At 41.8% G+C, this 18,665-nt stretch overlaps 1 protein-coding gene across 1 annotated transcript in view; it reads left to right on the top strand.

Moving 5' to 3' along the window:
• Positions 1 to 18,665, top strand: part of TJP2 (tight junction protein 2) — a 124,581-nt gene that overhangs the window by 82,216 nt on the left and 23,700 nt on the right. Inside the window, 9 exon segments of the mRNA XM_058565701.1 lie at positions 4,000 to 4,053; positions 6,198 to 6,322; positions 7,723 to 7,825; positions 9,268 to 9,847; positions 13,830 to 13,933; positions 14,759 to 14,912; positions 16,199 to 16,307; positions 16,414 to 16,459; positions 16,461 to 16,548. Of these exon segments, the coding sequence (XP_058421684.1) occupies positions 4,009 to 4,053; positions 6,198 to 6,322; positions 7,723 to 7,825; positions 9,268 to 9,847; positions 13,830 to 13,933; positions 14,759 to 14,912; positions 16,199 to 16,307; positions 16,414 to 16,459; positions 16,461 to 16,548 (1,354 nt within the window). The 5' untranslated portion in view covers positions 4,000 to 4,008.

The following is an 18,665-nucleotide window of genomic DNA, read 5'->3' as shown; positions in this document are numbered from 1 at the left end:
ACTGGGTTTCTGTTTACTATTTCCTTTTAAGAGAACTCTTTTTTAATAGAAAACTTTATTAAAATTTTGGAAAACTTGTGCTATACTGGCACACATTGGAAAATGTTGTTTTAGACATAGACGACAAAATTCCAGAGAGGAAGGCTGTAATGCACACCTAAACCACCAGGCCGTGGGCACCTGAGTTTCCAGCACAGCTGCCTCGTGTGTGCTGTTGAAGCAGAGGGCCACTGAATGTAATCGCCATTTCCCCTAAGAAAACTTGTAAGTAGTAGAAATCAGTGCCTTAATCATATTACTTGAGTCATGAGTTGGTAGTATGTCCATCTGTTGGTTTATTGAAAAGAAAACCTTTTTGAATGCCTACTCTGTGTGCCAAAAAGTGTGTTCTAGGAGATAAGGGACAAAGGTGAGTGAGAGAGAAAAACCTCACCTCAAAATCCACTTACATTTTTTTGAATTGAAAAACAGTGGTCATGGTGAACAAACGTAAACAATTGGGGAGATTTACATAATTTAGATAATGATCTTCTTGCATGTTGATGTGCCTTCATTGAACCTAAACGTCACTATTTTTGGATGCTCATGCTCTGCCTCCACCATAGCACCCAGTCCCAGGCCTGCTGGGAGCACAGATCCTAGTTCTCGCCTTTTCCAGGTACCATTTTTGTGTATTCTTTTTAACCATAGAGCTGATTTGAATTCTCTTTTTTAATCTCGCTCTGAGAATTCTCATCTCTTGGAGCCGGATGGTATTAGCCATGGAAATGACCCAAAAGTGAGTACATAGAGAAAGGGGAGAACTCAAGGATTATGAATTCCTCTCAATTTTAGTAATCAGTTGTAGCTACTCAAGAGCAGGCTGGTTTACCCTTCTTATGTAGAAACAAAATTGCCTTTTCCTAAACCCCTTCTGCCAAAGGGAATAAAGGATCTGTCCCAATATATCAGTTGATAGAATTGCCTTTTGTGCCAAACTTCTTCCCTCCCAAGCCTAATAGTTTGCTACTTAGGGAAAAAAGAAGCACATTATCTGGACATTTTGCATTTGTTTTCTCTCTCTCATATTATTATCAGTGCAGGAATGGCAGATTTGATTTAAAATTTTTTTTAAATGTAAAACAACTGGATAGTTTTTCTTAAATTATTTTAATTTGTATCTAATAAGTACAGTAAGGCTTTTTATTTCTGTAATTAGATTACTTTGCGTCTTTATGTTTTAGTTATTCTCTGTTAAAGTATAGCTCTGCCTTTTTGTTTTTAATCAATTCTGGCATTCTTTCTATATTTATTGTGATTACTCTTCTATGTTCATTTCTACAACTGTAGTTTGTGTTTTATATTTGCTCTGCTTTTTCGAAATTCCCCCTTTTGTGCTCCTTTGCCTTCTTTTGGATTGAGTTTTGTTTTGTTGTTTCATTTTATTTTTCCCTCCCATTTTATTTTATTTTTATTTTGGAAGTTACATGCTTTATTCCTATAGTGGTTACCCTAGAAAATGTCACATGTAGATTTAACTTAGTGAAGTTCGAAATTAATCAGTAGCTTAACTCTGCTCCTGAATAGAACATTTAGAATAATTTAATCACGATAAAGTCATCTGGATTTACATGTTGTGTTGCCTGGTGCTTTAGTTCTACCTCATTTGTTTAACTCTCACAAATTATACTTTATTATTCTAGTTGCATACAGTCAGTATGTGTTCAGGCTTAACGTTCCTTCTTGCGTCTTAGGTGTTCCTTCTGGGATTATTTGCCTTCTTTCTTAAGTTTCTCTTTTGGAAATTCTTTTATTGCTAATGTATGGTAATAATCAGTCCCAGTTTTTGTTTTTGTCTTTTCTGCCCTCTAAGTCAACAGATATTATTTTAAAGATATTGTTCTACTGGCTTCAGTCTTCCCTGATCACTCTTGAGAAGTTCACTGCCCTTCTTATTCTTTTCTGGGTAAAATCTCTTCTGTCTAGCTGCTTTCGAGATCTTTATATTTTTTTTTGCGGTGAGATTACCATGTGTTTAAAAGTGTTTGTTTTTGTTTTTGTTTTTTTTTTAATTTACCCTGCTTGTGATGTATTAGGCTTCCTGAACCTGAAAAATCTTCAATTCTGGAAGAGCCATTATCTCTCTGAGTTTTGCATCTCTGCTTACTCTCTTTCCATCTCCTTCAGGAAATGTCACTAGACACACTGTAAGACTTGCTCACTCCTAACTTCTTTTTCATATGTCCCACTTTTTTTTAACACTTCGTGCTGCATTTTGTTATTTCTTCATATCTGTCTTCTAATTCATTAATTATTGTCTAAACTGTGTGTAGTATGTGGTTTAATCCATTGTTTATCTACATTTCGATTACTATATTTTTTCATTTCTAAAAATTTTTTTTTACTTTTTTTTTTCCAGATTTGCTTGGTCATTTTTGATATTTTCTTTCTTGTTCTTTCATTCTACTTTCAAGTTTCCCTTTTTAATTTATTATGATAAACATATATATTATACATACTTTTTTTGATGTGTGACTGATACTTCTAATATTTAGTCTTTGATTCTCCAGTTTCTTCTTTCTTCTCACTGTCACTCATGGTGACGTGTGTGTGTTTAAATTGTGGACTCCTGTTTCTCAGGTACTTATCCGGAGGATGCTCTGAAGCCTGTGTTGTAGTGTGCTCTTGGAGACACTTTGCACTTGCCTCTGTGTACCTGGGTGGCGCTCCCAGTGCAGAACCATTTTGGGTGTGAGTGTTTTTGAGGAGTGTGGTCATATCCGTAATATGAATTTCAGTCCCACACCTTTGTGGTGCAGGTCTGTTGATAGGAATTCTCTAGGGAGATAGTTTTAGTTATTTCCATTCCACCCAGAGCCAAAGATGAGACAGACAAGTGTCCTGCTGTCTCCATCTGCCTGGTGGTGTTTTTTCCTCTAAAACATCCACTCTGATCTGATCTCCACCCTGTTTGATCCTACAGTGTCTCTCTCTTCCCAGCCTCCTGTGTAAATGCCTGTTTCAGTTCTTTACCTCTTTGGCTTTGAGCTTTCTTGGCATTTCTAGCCTTTAAGGATTTCCCCTCAAAGGCAGCCTGCATTTAATGGATGATTTTTTTTTTTTTGGTGAGGAAGATCGGCCCTGAGCTAATATCTGCCAATCCTCCTCTCTTTGCTGAGGAAGACTGGCCCTGGGCTAACATTCGTGCCCATCTTCCTCCACTTTATATGGGACGCTGCCACAGCATGGCTTGCCAAGCGGTGCATCAGTGCTCGCCCGGGATCTGAAACGGCAAACCCCAGGCTGCCACAGTGGAGCGCATGCACTTAACCGCTTGCGCCACCGGGCCAGCCCCAAGATTATTATTATTTTTAAAATGATATCCCCTGTTTTCAGGTTTTTCTAGACATCTGTTTTGGAATAGTGTCAGAAACTGAAGCCCCAGTGGTCTTTTTATGCCGATGTTTTCATCTTTCACACCCAGCAATACTGATGGAGAAGAGGGATCCCACAGATTACCCAGTTCGGGGCACTCTTCTGTGACAAGACCACAGATCCCTTTGGACATAGAATGCAGAAAACTTACCTGGGAAATTGCCTTTGGTAGGGGATGGGGGAGTATCACAAAAAAAAAAAAAAAATGAAAAAAAATCTGTTTGAAACCCTCTAGATGTCTGTTGAAGGAATTTTAAAGTGGTGTTTTGGAGTGGTGATAATAAATGAGCTCAACACTTAATGTTCCATTCTTTTTAGGATGTATCTCGCACTGTGTATTTCACTAATTTTCCAGTATTGTTAAGAGCGCCATTTCATCGAAGGAGAGTGTGTTTGAGAATAGGTAGCATAACTATAACTACATAATAACTATAACTATAATTTTTCCTAAAGAAATCAACCCTTTTTGGTATATTGAAAGTGTGAGCTGGACTTTATATTGAGATATTTTGAATTATAATTTCTATTTCTAGCACTGAAACATTTATAGTTTTAATCAAATTGGATTTGCTTGTTTTAAAACAGGCCCCAGGCATGGAAGAACTGATATGGGAACAGTACACCGTAACCCTACAGAAGGTGAGTGCTGCCCATTTCATACATGCTGCGGTTGTGTTCTTGAGTTTATACATCACAGATCTTATTTATTTTTGCCCAGACACTTTTTTTTTACCCTTGAAGTGGATAATGCATTGTAGGTAATAGCTGAGAATAATTACTGCATTAACAAAGATTTGCATGCTGTTGTATTTTTTGGTTAAGGTCTATATAATATAGAAAATTATAGAAAAATTATAGAGGTTATGTAGTGTGTTCACCTATCTCCAGACAGAATAGGTTATGAAAAAAGGAGAGGAAGAATGGAAGGAACCTGTACTGTTTAAGAACGTTCAGGTGGCTTCTACAACTTTGATAATTTTAATTATAACATACATAACTTGTGACTCCTTCAGTTGGTTTTAAGTCCAAACAAAATTTTAAAACATTGGTTTAGCAGTCAGGAGACATGGGTTGTATTCCTTGTCCCACTTCTGATTATATTAGGAAGTGATGAGTTAATCTGATTTTTAACCCCCGCCCCCACCACCATGGGATTGAAAGTAGAAGTAATAACGCATGGAAATGTATACTACTTAATTTTTAAAGTCGTTTCACATGTGTTGCCCCTCTTGATTAAATGAGGTAATACAAAGAGCTTCCAGTGCCTGGAGTCTAGCACTTAATCATTGCTTAATAAATGTTAGTTCCATTCCTTTTTATTCTGACAGCAAAATTCGAGGTAAGCATGATAGGTGTTAGCCCCACTTGAGATAAGCAAGTGTAGAGTCTGGACATGATTTGTGTGTGGCTGAGCTGGGCTAGATCTGCACTTAGAGTCCTGAAGGCCTCTTCCATCAAACTGCCTTGGTCAGCGTCGCTGTGATTTTCTCGGGCTCCACAGGGATCTTATTCCCACTCTGCTTCAGTCTAGTCTCTGTCACTTCCTAGAGGGATTGTAAGTTCCTCAAAGAGAGATTTTTCCTTTGACCTTCAGAGCTGTGAACTTCAAACTCCGTCTTCAATGAAAATTTGGTTCCTGGGTAAATGTGTGTTAAATTAATCTGGGTACAAAAAAACAGATCAGCACTCAGGTGCCAAAATTTCTAGAGCAGCAGTCACAATTTCCTCAGTTGAGGGGTTCCAACCCCTTTAGGTCTTATTTTTCAACTCTAGTCATCTCATTCCTCTCTGTGCCCTTCCACCAGCATTTCACATAGTCTTTGAGTTTTCGATCCCAAACTGGCGAAGGTGAGAGACATTTTAGGCCTGGCACAGAGGGTGTAGCTTTGCGTAAAAGTGGGTACCAGCTGACAGTGCTGCCAAATTCAAAGCCATGTGATCAATGGACAACAGCCCAGCCTGTTTCGTGTTGATGATTGTTTGTCAGCGGTTGGCACAGTGGGCCCCACGTGGGAACTTTTCTTGGGGGGAAAATTTTTCTTTTATTCTCTGAGTAGATTTTTACCTAATCAAACCCTGATTTAGGGTTATAGTCACATTATACCCGTATTATCTGGATGAAACCCAGGAGCATAGCTCTTTTAAACATTGAAATGAATTAGGATTATGTATTGTCTGGGTGCACTGTTATACATTTCTAGACCAATCATGGATGTAATTAATCTGTATTTCCATCTTATATGCATGTAGAAAAGAGTTTAGTGATTTGCTCTCTTGTAAGATCCTAAAACTAAGTTTATCTTCAGATTTTATTTTACCTTTAAAATCCATTTACTTCTTTTTCAACCTGTATTAACATGAAACCACCAGCTCATCCAACATGGAGGTTAAAGGTATACTTTAAAAATAATGGTTTTAGCAGTGATTCAGCTCAGGCCAAGATCTGAGAAGAGGGATGATTGCTGATTCAAACAGCACGACCCTATTTGGACAGAAGATATTATGTCCCATCCCCGGCCAGCTTCTGGTGATAACTGCAGTCTGTGCTATCAATCCTTTCCAGCTTTCACAAGGCTGTTTCTTTTAGATAAGGAATTTCCCTTTATAAACCTGTCAGCTAACCGTGATGATGCTTTATTTTGTTTCTCTTTTGTTTCTGTAAGCCCTCTTTTCCTGAGCTGTCTCTGGCTGTTGATTCGACCTTTATTTTATCAAGTGCTTGTAATAAATCCTGAAAACCACTTATAGAAGGATTTTTTTTTCCTCTTAACTCCAATGATCAGGATTCCAAAAGAGGATTTGGAATTGCAGTGTCTGGAGGCAGAGACAATCCCCACTTTGAAAATGGAGAAACGTCCATCGTCATTTCTGACGTGCTCCCGGGCGGGCCTGCAGACGGGCTCCTTCAGTAAGTGTCCCTCTTCCTGCCCCCAGCGCCTGCCAGCCTCACTGGTGGGCCCTGGACACGATGCTCTGGGTGGTGTGCACTTTTAAAATATATTCGGAAAAAAAGAACTTTTATATAGATTGAAAAGTCTTCAAGTGAGTATTGAGATCATAACAAACCATGTTTTAACAATCCCAGACCTTTTGGAACACCCAACTTTTGGAGGAAGGAGAGCAGTCGTTTCCATAGAAAGATAGTTATAATTATCACAATTATCATTCCTGGGTTTAGGGATCATTTCTGAACATGGAGTATAAAATTAGCATGCTCTTTTTTTCCCCCCAATACCTACTCAGCACTGTTTATATATATTCATTAAGAATTTAATGAGGATACTCTGGCTTGATGATTATCTGATTTGTAAGAGGGATGTGGAAATTGGGAAAATTTACTACATGAAAACACAGGTTTTCTATCTGCCAGCCTTCTGATCTGAAGAGATAATGCCACTTGAAAAGATGCGTGCCTGGGTCCCCTCAGGATAATTTCTCAGGACACCATCTCAAGTTTATCACATGACTGCCTTGGCCAGATAGTTCCAACTTTTAGGTTCTGTTGGCGTTTCAAGTCTCTGTGGTCCTATCAAAGTTAGTAGTCTTTCCTATGGAAAGCAAAGTAGAATTTTTAAAGGATCTTTTGGGATGAGATAAAGTAAGAGTTAGGATTCTGTGACCTCAAAATTTCTTTCAGGGGGCCAGCCCAGTGGCGCAAGTGGTTAAGTGCGCGCGCTCCACTGTGGTGGCCCGGGGTGCGCCGGTTCAGATCCTGGGCGCGCACTGACACACTGCTTGGCAGGCCATGCTGTGGCGGCGTCCCATATAAAGTGGAGGAAGATGGGCACAGATGTTAGCCCAGGGCCAGTCTTCCTCAGCAAAAAAAGAGGAGGATTGGCAGATGTTAGCACAGGGCTGATCTCCTCACAAAAAAAAAAAAAAAATTCTTTCAGAATCTGAGGCAAACTCTTGACTTCTTCCCCTCCAAAACACAAGTGGATATAAACTGACTTTGAGGGGTACTTGTAGAGTTCCTGAAGCCTACAGTGTACCTTGGGTACAGAGGGCCTTATGCAGAAGTTCCATTTGTGCTCAGACTTTGCCACTGTCACGTGCCTCCTGGAGGGACCCTGTGGGTTGGTTCCTTCTGGTTCCCAGTAGACACTGTCAAAAGTGGACAGAGTGGGCCTTGGGTTCCTTCCTCAGAGGAGCCCAGACCAAGTTGACGATTAAGCCTCAGGAGTCATCACAGAGAACCCTTTAATAAGCATTTCAGGTCAGTTTGCAGCTTCTATTTGTTCCTAAATAAACGATTTACAGTGACTAGATGGGAGTTTCTCACATCCCGTTTTTATTTTTTGTTTGCAGAGAAAATGACAGGGTGGTCATGGTTAACGGCACCCCCATGGAGAATGTGCTCCATTCGTTTGCTGTTCAGCAGTTGAGAAAAAGTGGGAAGATCGCTGCCATTGTAAGTTCCCAGTTTGCTTTCAGCTCGCCTCAATAGCATTTTGTTTTTATGCCCAGAAGAAAATTACCACTTGCTTTTAAGCACTTGACAGAATTACATAATCTAGAGGCCACTACTTCTTGTATCCCAGTACTTTTGGAGGGCAGTGTTATGGATGCTGTAAAGATGTATGTAAGTGATCTCTCCCTGCCTTTTCCTCATCCTTCTAACTTCTTAAGACCAGTGATTCTTTTATTTGAGTGAGTTTGCCTTAAAAGCCAAATTAGACATTTATTCCCTAAGAGAATTCACTAGATTGTGAACAATGGTAAAATAGTATTAATTTAGAAAAAAATTTTCAGCTCAAAAACTCTTTTGTAAAGGCACAAACACCTGCTTCTGTTACACCTTAATAAACTGGAATTTCTTAGGAGACTGTGCAGTCTATAGCATTCATTCATTATTCACCCACTCATTCATTCAGCAAACATTGGTTGACAATCAGCTATGAGCCAGATGCTATCCGGCCCTGCAGCCAGACTTTGCTGCGAGGAGTGTTTACTCCACTGGGGCAAGTGGGCACACACAGTGAGCATTGGAATACAGTGTGTTTAAGGGCAGTGCTAGGGGGATGCACCAGTTTATTTAATTTTTTTTTAACTTTATATTATGAAAATTTTCAGACAAAAAGAAAGAAGTTCAAAGATTAGTATAATAAACACAGATTTTCTACAATGTTAACATTCTGCCATCTCTACTTGATCTTTCTCTCTCTATATGTATACAAACACTGTACATACTTTTCGTGAACCATTTTAAGGGAAGTTGCAGACATGATGGTTCAGTCCTACTTACTTCAGCATGTATTTCCTAAATAAGGACATTCTTCTACATAACTGTAATATTCTTATCCTAAGAAAATTAATAATAACTCTGTGGTATCATATAACATCCAGTGCATATCCCAAGACGTCTTGGATAGACTTTTTTTCTTCCCCATCCAGGATCCAATCAAAGTTCACTCATTGCATTTGGCCCTTAATCTCTTTAGTCCTTTTTAATCTAGAGTGATCCCTCTTTCCCCTGCCTCTCCCCCACCTCCCTTTTTTAATGACATCGACTTTTGGAAGATTCTAGGCAGTTGTAGAATAGAATAGACTGTCTCGCTGAATTTTAATTTTTATAACTTAGTGATTTAAAGTCCCTTGGTGCTTTTCACACTCTGAGTAGAAGCAGATTTTGGAGGCACTGTGCTCAAAGCTTTATACTCATTGTTTGTCTTATTTTGGTCGCAACCCTATGAGGTATTTATGGTCCCTGTTTTCCAGAAGAGGAACCTAACCTTAGTGAGTGGACAGGGCCACACGGTTTTACTTGAAGGAGAACCAGGGCTCTTAACCACTGCATTCTCTGTGTTTAATTGTGATTGTCCTGTGTCCCCACTGTGTTTATTTTGGTGACAGGTGGTGAAGAGGCCCCGGAGGGTCCAGGTGGCCCCGCTGCAGGGCAGCCCTCCCATGGATGAGGATGACCGAGCTTTTGAGGTGATGGACGACTTTGATGGCAGAAGTGCCCGCAGCGGGTACAGTGAGAGGAACTGGCCCAGCAGCCGTGCTGGGCGCAGCCGCAGCTGGGAGGACAGCCCGGAGAGGGGGCGTCCCCACGACCGGGCCCAGAGCCGGGAGCGGGAGCGGAGCCGCGGCCGGAGCTTGGAGCGGGGCCTGGACCACGATGACTACGGGCGAGCGCGGGAGCGCAGCCGCGGCCGGAGCTTGGAGCGGGGCCTGGACCACGATGACTATGGGCGAGCCCGGGAGCGCAGCCGCGGCCAGAGCGTTGATGAGGCCTATGACCGGGCCTACAGCCCGGAGGTGGAGTACAGCCGCGGGGCCCAGCCCGATGCCCGGTATGAGGGGTCCCGGAGCCGCAGCCGTGAGCACCTTCGCTCCCGCAGCCCCAGCCCGGACCTCAGGGGGCGACCAGACCGGCCAGACTCGGACAAGCCCATCGCAGTCCTTCTGATGAAAAGCAAAGCAAATGAAGGTAGTCATGCTTGATGAAGAAAAACCCTTGTGATAATAATAGCTAACTCCTGCATGGCACTTACTGTGTGCCATGCATTGGCCTGAATGCTCTGCACCCTTTAGCTCGTTTCATCCTTACAACCGTCTCAGGAGGGAGTTACTCTTATATCTTCATTTTATAGACAGAGAAACTGAGGCACACAGAGGTTCACTGACTTTCACAAAGTTGTGTTGTCAGTGGCAGAGCCAGGCTGCCGAAATTTGGCTTTAAACTACTAGGCCAGTGGTTCTCGAAGCAGCATAAGTTATCACCTGGACGCTTGTTGGAAATGCAGATTCTCAGACCCCAGCCCAGCCACACTGATCAAGCCCTAGAGTGGGCCCCTGGAATCTGTGTTAACAAGCTCTCCGGGTGAGCTGGTGCAGCTTAAATTGATGAAACCATAGTAGAGGACAATACTAATTTTGATGAGTTTTTGCTCTATGCAAGGGCCTATACTGAATAAAGAGTCTCTTATTTAATCCTCACCAGGGCACTATGTGGTAGGTAGGAGATTTCATTCTTGTCTCTCAGGTGGGAATACCAAGGTGCAGAGAGGTTTTTGGTATGCCCAGGAAAGAGGGGAGATCTGGCCCAGGCTGCCCCTCCCACGTTGCTTCCTGGAGTATTTGCATATAGTTAGTCACATATAAAATTCACTCAAGCCCCCTGTGGCAGCTAGAGAAAGAAGCTAGTACCAGTTGAGGTGAGGGTTCTCATACTCAGAGAGGGGAAGCGACCAGCCCACGTTTTGAAGCCGGGAAGTGGTGGAGCTACAACTCAGACTCCATCTCCTGGAAATAGATGGTAGGAAGCAAGTGGGGGAATGAACAGGGCTTTAGAGCCCATGTTGAGATACTCCTTGCATTCATTCTTGGCTTCTAAGTTTTAAAATTGCTTGTATCTTATCTTTTACCTCTTCTTGTTCTCTAATTGTCCTACTTCTTAGAGGAGAAAAGATGACGAGTGTACCTGAGAATGCGAAGTGAAAAGCTTCTTGCTTTTTAGGTTTGGAATTTGCATTTTAAATAGCCTATCAGATGAGAGGGTTTGTTTTCTTTAGTTCTTGCAGAGGGGCATAAAGAGTTGAGTTACAGAACTAGGTTCCTGTTGAAATACCTGAAGAATCATGCAAGGACGTGAGTAATGGGATACCTGGAGTCCAGTTCCGAAAATAAAGGTGAATTTGAGATTACACTGGTTCTGAGGAGTGTGCATTTTAGGAGGTTTAAGGATTCTACAGAATCCGTATAACTATTTACAATGACATATTAATTCGTTAACTCCCAAGAATTGCAGAGTTTAAGAACCATTCTGCTCCCAAATTAAAAGATGGGCTCTAGAGAAGTTTTGAGAAGGATGATTTGAGAGATCAGATGGCCATTCTGTAGGACTCACGTCCCAGGTTCTGGAGTTACCCGATACCGTGCTTTTCAGACTGTTCTCTTCCTCCCCTTCTCGCTCTTCCTCCCTCTTTCCCCTCCTCCTGCCGCAGAAAGAACCACCTCTTGCAGACAGTCACGGATGCACTTAACATTTCAAAAACTTGAAAAATGTTTCCTGGAACAGTCCTTACTCTGTGTGATGTATTCTGAGAGGTTCTGTGACATTCAATTTAAAAATGCTGGCTGCAACTCACGAAATTGATTTCCAGACTAATGGGTTGTGACCCAGAGTTTAAAAAGACATTGTCTAGTCCTAAGAGACTGTCCAAGTTATGCCTGGTCTTAGTAATACTATCCAGGGGGAAAAAAAAAGGAGCTTATGCCCCTTTGCTGAGATAGCATCTTACTCTTCGTGGGCCATTTTGGTCCTCGAACTTGGAATTCATTTAAGAAAAAAAAAACTTCTACTTTTTAAAAAAGATTTTTTGTCACCTTTTGCTAAGATGACATAATAACTTAGCTATCGCCTGCTAGAGTTGCATAAGAATTATCTTTAAAGAAATATGGCAATGGGCAAGACCTACATTTGATTAAGAAAAATATGATCCGTTCATATGGCCAGCTATTGCATTTCGTGGGCACCAAATGGCCTTGCTGGTAAATGTCTTAGAAGCTGGTCAGCTGATTTTTTCCCCTTCGTTTAAGAGATGCCCATACACACACCAGTAAATCTATTTGCACCCTTTCAATAAGAGTGCAGTTTTTAAGAGGAATTGCTGATATATGAGAAGTCATCACTCAAGCCTTTCTCAGCCTGTCCTGGGCTGTGAGGTGGTTTAACCAGTAGGGAATTGTCATCCCTGAGAGAAGATGCTGTCTAACCCACATTCTTTCTTAAGTGTCACTTCCTAAAGGGGTGGGTGGGGGTGGGCTTCAACACTTTTAATCATTGTGGTAAGATCTGATGCTAACTTGCTGTAAGTCACTTAGAACTTATCTTTACTTCGTAACTCTTCTAAATGGTAGAAAGTTACTTTGTTTTGTAATTATAAGATTTTCAGTGCAGAATAACAATATAATAAAATTTGAATGTGCCTCTTTTAAAGTTTTTTTAACATTTTATTTATTTTTTTATAATTTTATTTATTTATTTTTTTCCCCCAAAGCTCCAGTAGATAGTTGTACATCATAGCTGCACATCCTTCTAGTTGCTGTATGTGGGACGCGGCCTCAGCACGGCCGGAGAAGCGGTGCGTTGGTGCGCGCCCGGGATCCGAACCCCGGGCTCCCAGCAGCAGAGCGCGCGCACTTAACCGCCAAGCCATGGGGCTGGCCCTGAATGTGCCTCTTTTAAAACCTGCTAGGTTGTCTTAGCTTCCTAAAATAACCAAAATTTATCCTTAAATGGCATCATTTTACAAGTTTAATAAGTAAAATCAAGATAGTTTGACGGGCCGGCCCCGTGGCTTAGTGGTTAAGTGCGTGCGCTCTGATGCAGGCGGCCCGGGTTCGGATCCCGGGCACACACAGACGCACTGCTTCTCCAGCCATGCTGAGGCCGCGTCCCACATACAGCAGCTAGAAAAATGTGCAACTATGACATACAACTATCTACTGGGGCTTTGGGGGAAAGATAAATAAAATTATAAAAAAAAAAAAAAAAATCAAGATAGTTTGAGTAGTATTTAAAATATCTTAAAACATGCATACTTGGTAAATACAGTGTTTTTTCTTCTGAGAACAATTCAAGTCCATAAACCCCAGAAGCTGTGCTGGTTTTGATTAAAAACTTTATTTATTGCTTTGCCTGGCTTCTTTACCCCTTTTCTTCACACACTGAATTTTCTTCAGTTCCAAACCCCGTACAATCTAAGTTGTTAGAGATGAAGAGTATACTATTGGCAGTGCCTTCTTTCAGGCACCTGCGTTGTCAGCAGAACATTCTATTGAGATGTGCTGAATTTTCTCCCCAATGTTTTATTTTGAAAATGTTAATTTTATAGCAAATACTCATATAGCCTTCACTTGGTTTTACTAATTAACGTTTTGCCACATTTGTTTTCCCTCCTTCCTTTTTTTCCTTTCTCTCTTCCCTTTCCCTCCCCTCCCGTCCCCTCATGGTTTTTTGGAACCACTTGAAAGTAAGTTGCAGGCAGCATGACCCTTTACCCCTAAATATTTCAGCAGGTATCGCCCAAGGATAAGAACGTTCTCCTACATAACCATAGTGCCATTAGCACGCTTAAGATAATGACCGTTAACACCCGTTTTAGTATATTTTAGTACAGTTCATTTTTAAGTTGCCTTAACATAACATAACCCACCCACCACTTCTGCTCCACATTGGATCAAGGATCTAGTGAAGGTTCATGCATTTTCTCTTTTAATCTAGAACAGTCCCTCTGCCTCGTGTTTTTTACAACACTTTTTTGACAAATCCAACCCAGTTGTCTCACAGAACGTCCCAAATGCAAAATTAATTTTTCATAAATATTTTTAAATAGTCCTAAAAACAAGACTTAAGTTTTCCGAACAAGTTGATAAAATATGTGTATGTTTATGTGTTTTTCTTGTAGAGTATGGTCTCCGGCTCGGGAGTCAGATCTTCATAAAGGAAATGACCAGAACGGGTCTGGCAACTAAAGATGGCAACCTGCATGAAGGGGACATAGTTCTCAAGGTCGGCAGACAAGGGCAGAGAACAGTGGGATTCATGCTTGCCTTCACAGTCTGCTTTTGAACATGTGTTGAGACTGGAGTCAACATTGAGGCAAAGGCCGGGAAGAGGAGCAGAGTGAGATAATATTATCAGAAAAACGAGACTTGGAGATTTGTAATAGTTTAATTTCAGTTGAAAAAAAGTCTGAATGAATACTTTTTTTTCCCCTATTTATTTAAGGTTAAACTCTCCTCTAAACTGAGGAAAGATGAGAGGGAGAGTTGGTGGTATAGGAATACTGCATATTTGATCGTTTTTGTAACCCTCTCTGGCCTGGAAACACATTCCAGTAGTAAACCAAACCATTGTCTTGAGTTAAATAAATTAGTAGAGTAACTTAAGTACGCTACAGCTCTCTCATGCCTGTATTTGGGATCCAGGCATGCAGGGTTATATTTAATTTAAAGGATAAATTATCTTTATTCCCTCAGTCATCCTGAAGCCTATATCTGTTTCAGTATATGAGCAGGGCCGGCCCCGTGGCTTACCGGTTAAGTGTGCGCGCTCCGCTGCTGGTGGCCCGGGTTCGGATCCCGGGCGCGCACCAACACACCGCTTCTCTGGCCATGCTGAGGCCGTGTCCCACATACAACAACTAGAAGGATGTGCCACTATGACACACAACTATCTACTGGGGCTTTGGGGGGAAGAAATAAATAAATAAAATGTTTAAAAAAACAAAATATATGAGCAAAGCCTTTACCTTTTTTAAGGGGAAAACACGAATTTCTATTTCACTGTGAATAGTTGTATTGCGTGTAACATTACTGTTCTCCATAAACACAGATAAATGGAACTGTAACCGAGAACATGTCTTTAACGGATGCTCGAAAACTGATAGAAAAGTCAAGAGGAAAACTCCAGCTAGTGGTGTTGAGAGACAGCAAGCAGACGCTCATCAACATCCCGTCATTAAATGACAGCGACTCAGAAATAGAAGGTAAAGGAGGCTGTAAGCTTAGCTGGCAGCAAGGAAGGCCGTTGCTTTTGTATTCTCATCTCTGTTTAGCCTAGCCATCCAGCTGCAAGTTCTATTTCCAATGAAAGCCTCTCTTTTTAAACTTTAATTTAAAAAGATAAATGTTTGGTTGTTATTTTCTTATTAAAGTGTCTGCTGAAATTAGGTTTCCAACGTGAAATTCTGGTGCCCTTGTGAACTCCCAGTGGACTCTGATTTAGGCCACTGAAAACAAAACTGGTTAGTGAAAAATGTATGTATGAGAGGTTCAAAGAGCTAACCACATACATTTGTAAATTGCTCATTCTTGCACTTTCTTGCATTTTTTAAAGTGGCTATTAATATTTCCAACAAAGAGAAGACAATGTGGAGGATAGCTAAGACAGGTAGACACTATAATGAAGAGTTAATCAGAATGGCTGAATATTGTGGTATTTGTTGATTAGCAGTCCGTGTCGCCTCTTCTCTTTTATGAAGCTATATTCATTTCTGGAATATGAATTATACATCAGATAATGTTTTAACCGTGTAAAAATTACCAATAAAAATAGCTAATCATAAAATTTCCTGCTTAACCATCTAGTCTTGCCTTTGTGCAGGAAAGTTTAGAAAATATTAAGTTCTCAAGTTTGGAAACAGGCTTGTTGATTTTTAAAAGAATTACTTTATAAAACCTTAAAGCTTAGTTTAATTTCCATTATATCAAAAGTCTAACCAACTGGTTACTGCTCTGAGTGCAGTGCAGAAAAACAAGTAGAGCGTGAGAAATGATCCCAGCCTGCTGGAGCTTACGGTTTATGTCCTTGCTGTTTATTCAAAGCGTGGTTCTGAGCCCACCAGCAGCAGCAGCAGCATCTGGGAGCTTGATAGAATTGCAGAATCTCAGGCCCCACCCCAGAACAGCTTGATTCTGACAAGATCCCAGGTGATTCATACTCACATTATAGTTTGAGAAGCACTGGTCTGTGTGGTGAAAATGAGTACATGCATATATGATCCAATAATTTAATTTTGACTCTTCAATAGCAGCTTTGATGGAAAGTGTAATGAGAGAGGAACATAAAATTCTGAATTTGGCTTCCTCTTTATTAATTAATGCCTTTCCCTTCAAACTCAGATTTTTTTTAAAGGGAAGACTCTTAGACTAATAGCACATTTACTGCCTGCCTCTCTTCCATTTCCCGTGCTTCCTTACCAGAGAAGAGGGTGATTTCTGGTACAGGTCTTAAATATTTTATTAAAAAGTCTTTTCTTATTTTTGAAAGTAGATATCTCAGAAATAGAGTCAAACCGATCGTTTTCGCCAGAGGAGAGACAGCAGCAGCATTCCGATTATGATTATCATTCCTCGAATGAAAAGCTGAAGGAAAGACCAAAGTAAGATGATGTGTATTTTCCCCTTGTACTCGTCACTGTGCACACACACTCTTATGTGTTTGCGAATCTCTTACATTATGAGACATTAACATGACGTGTGCTTAAGTTCAAGAGAGGACATGCAGAGCAGATGGTCCAGGATGGGCGCTACCCCCCACTCCCTTCAAGTCCACCGGGGACATCGCCACTGCAGTGGGCACAGAGACCAGCAAGGAGCCCAGATACCAAGAGGAACCCCCAGGTGAGGCTCATTTTCAACAGTTGTGTTCAAAAGTATGTGCTTGGTAATTCCAGAGGGTGGCTGGAAGGAGAGAGAGAAGTTATAAGAAAATCATCCTCATATGTAAGATGCACTCCTGTTTTTCTCTCTTTTAATATTGACAAAGTATGAAGAAGAGCAGCCGTTTCTGTATGCCAACAGGTTGGTCACATTTTGTTCTTTTTCTTTTTTTTTTTATGAGGAAGATCAGCCCCGAGCTAACATCCATGCTAATCCTCCTCTTTTTGCTGAGGAAGACCGGCCCTGAGCTAACATCTATTGCCAATCCTCCTCCGTTTTTTTTCCCCCCTTTTCTCCCCAAAGCCCCAGTAGATAGTTGTATGTCATAGTTGCACATCCTTCTAGTTGCTGTATGTGGGACGCTGCCTCAGCATGGCCGGACAAGCGGTGCGTCGGTGCGCGCCCAGGATCCGAACCTGGGCCGCCAGTAGCAGAGCGCGAGCACTTAACCACTAAGCCGTGGGGCTGACCCCCCACATTTTGTTCTATGTGATTAGTTGCCCGGTTGTCTCTCATTCCTGGTCCCAACCTGAACTATTTCTGCTCACAACACTTCTGACACCAGTTGTGTGGGGTTTTTTCCTCCACCCAACTATCAGTTCTCGAATTCCCCACACACCAACAGGGTGTCCTGCAGTTCAGTTCAATTCTGACACTGCCAAGCCAGAGTTAGCACAGACTACGCAGGTTAAGGGCTCAGTCTCACAAGACGCCTCCACATTAGATGCCAGTCGCAAGTCCCAGATTACCACCTTCACTTCTTTTTTAATTTTATTTATTTATTTATTTATTTATTTATTTATTTATATTTTTTTGTGTGTGAGGAAGGTCAGCCCTATGCTAACATCTGCCAATCCTCCTCTTTTTTTTTTTTGCTGAGGAAGGCTGGCTCTGGGCTAACATCCGTGCCCATCTTCCTCCACTTTATATGGGACGCCGCCACAGCATGGCTTGACAAGCGGTGCGTTGGTGCGCGCCCGGGATCCGAACCAGGGAACCCCAGGCTGCCGCAGCAGAGCGCACTCGCACTTAACCGCTTGCGCCATCAAGCCGGCCCCACCACCTTCACTTCTGACCAACGGGCTCTAAACCGGGGTTTCCCACAACCCCCTCCTCAGGTTTGATAAATTGCTAGAATGGCTGACAGAACTCAGGAAGGCAGTTTACTTACTATTAAACCGTGTTTTTTTTGTTTTGTTTTGTGAGGAAGATCAGCCCTGAGCTAACATCCATGCTAATCCTCCTCTTTTTTGCTGAGGAAGACCGGCTCTGAGCTAACATCTATTGCTAATCCTCCTCCTTTTTTTCCCCCAAAGCCCCAGTAGATAGTTGTATGTCATAGTTGCACATCCTTGTAGTTGCTGTGTGTGGGACACGGCCTCAGCATGGCCGGAGAAGCGGTGCGTCGGTGCGTGCCCAGGATCCGAACCCCGGGCCGCCAGTAGCGGAGCGCACGAACTTAACCGATAAGCCATGGGGCCAGCCCTTTTTTTTTTTAAATAAAGGATACAATTCAGGAACAGCCAGATGGCAGAGATGCATGGGGTAAGGGGCACAGAGCTTTCATGCCCTCTCTGGGCACACCACCCTCCCCGTATCTCGATGTGTTCACCAACTGTGAAGCACCCGAACTCCGTACTTTGTGGATCTTGATGGAGGCTTTGTCGTGTGCATGATCGATTATTAACTCGATCTCCAACCCCTCTCGCCTCCCAAAGGATGGGGCGGTGGGCTGAAAGTTCAAAGCTTCTAATCATGGCTTGCTCTTTCCCCATCCTGAAGCTATCTAGGAGTTGTCTCTTTAGAAGAAAAGATGCTCCTATCATCTGGGAAATTCCAAGGGATGTAAGAGATCTTTGTTAGGAATTGGGGTCAAAGAGCACATATTATAGCAAAAGATGCTTCTGGCACCCCTGTCACTCAGGAAATTATAGGAATTTTACGAGCTCCGTGTCGGAAACTGGGGACAGAGACCAAGTATGTATTTCTAGTTATGTCACAGTCACTTTTTGTCGCATTTGATTAGTTGAGGTTCTTTTGTCTCCCATCTGTGATCTCAACCCCATCCCCTAACCCCG

Source organism: Diceros bicornis, chromosome 22, assembly GCF_020826845.1.
Source record: "Diceros bicornis minor isolate mBicDic1 chromosome 22, mDicBic1.mat.cur, whole genome shotgun sequence".
Taxonomy (NCBI): Eukaryota; Metazoa; Chordata; class Mammalia; order Perissodactyla; family Rhinocerotidae; genus Diceros; species Diceros bicornis.
This window is presented reverse-complemented; position numbering and strand designations above follow the sequence as displayed.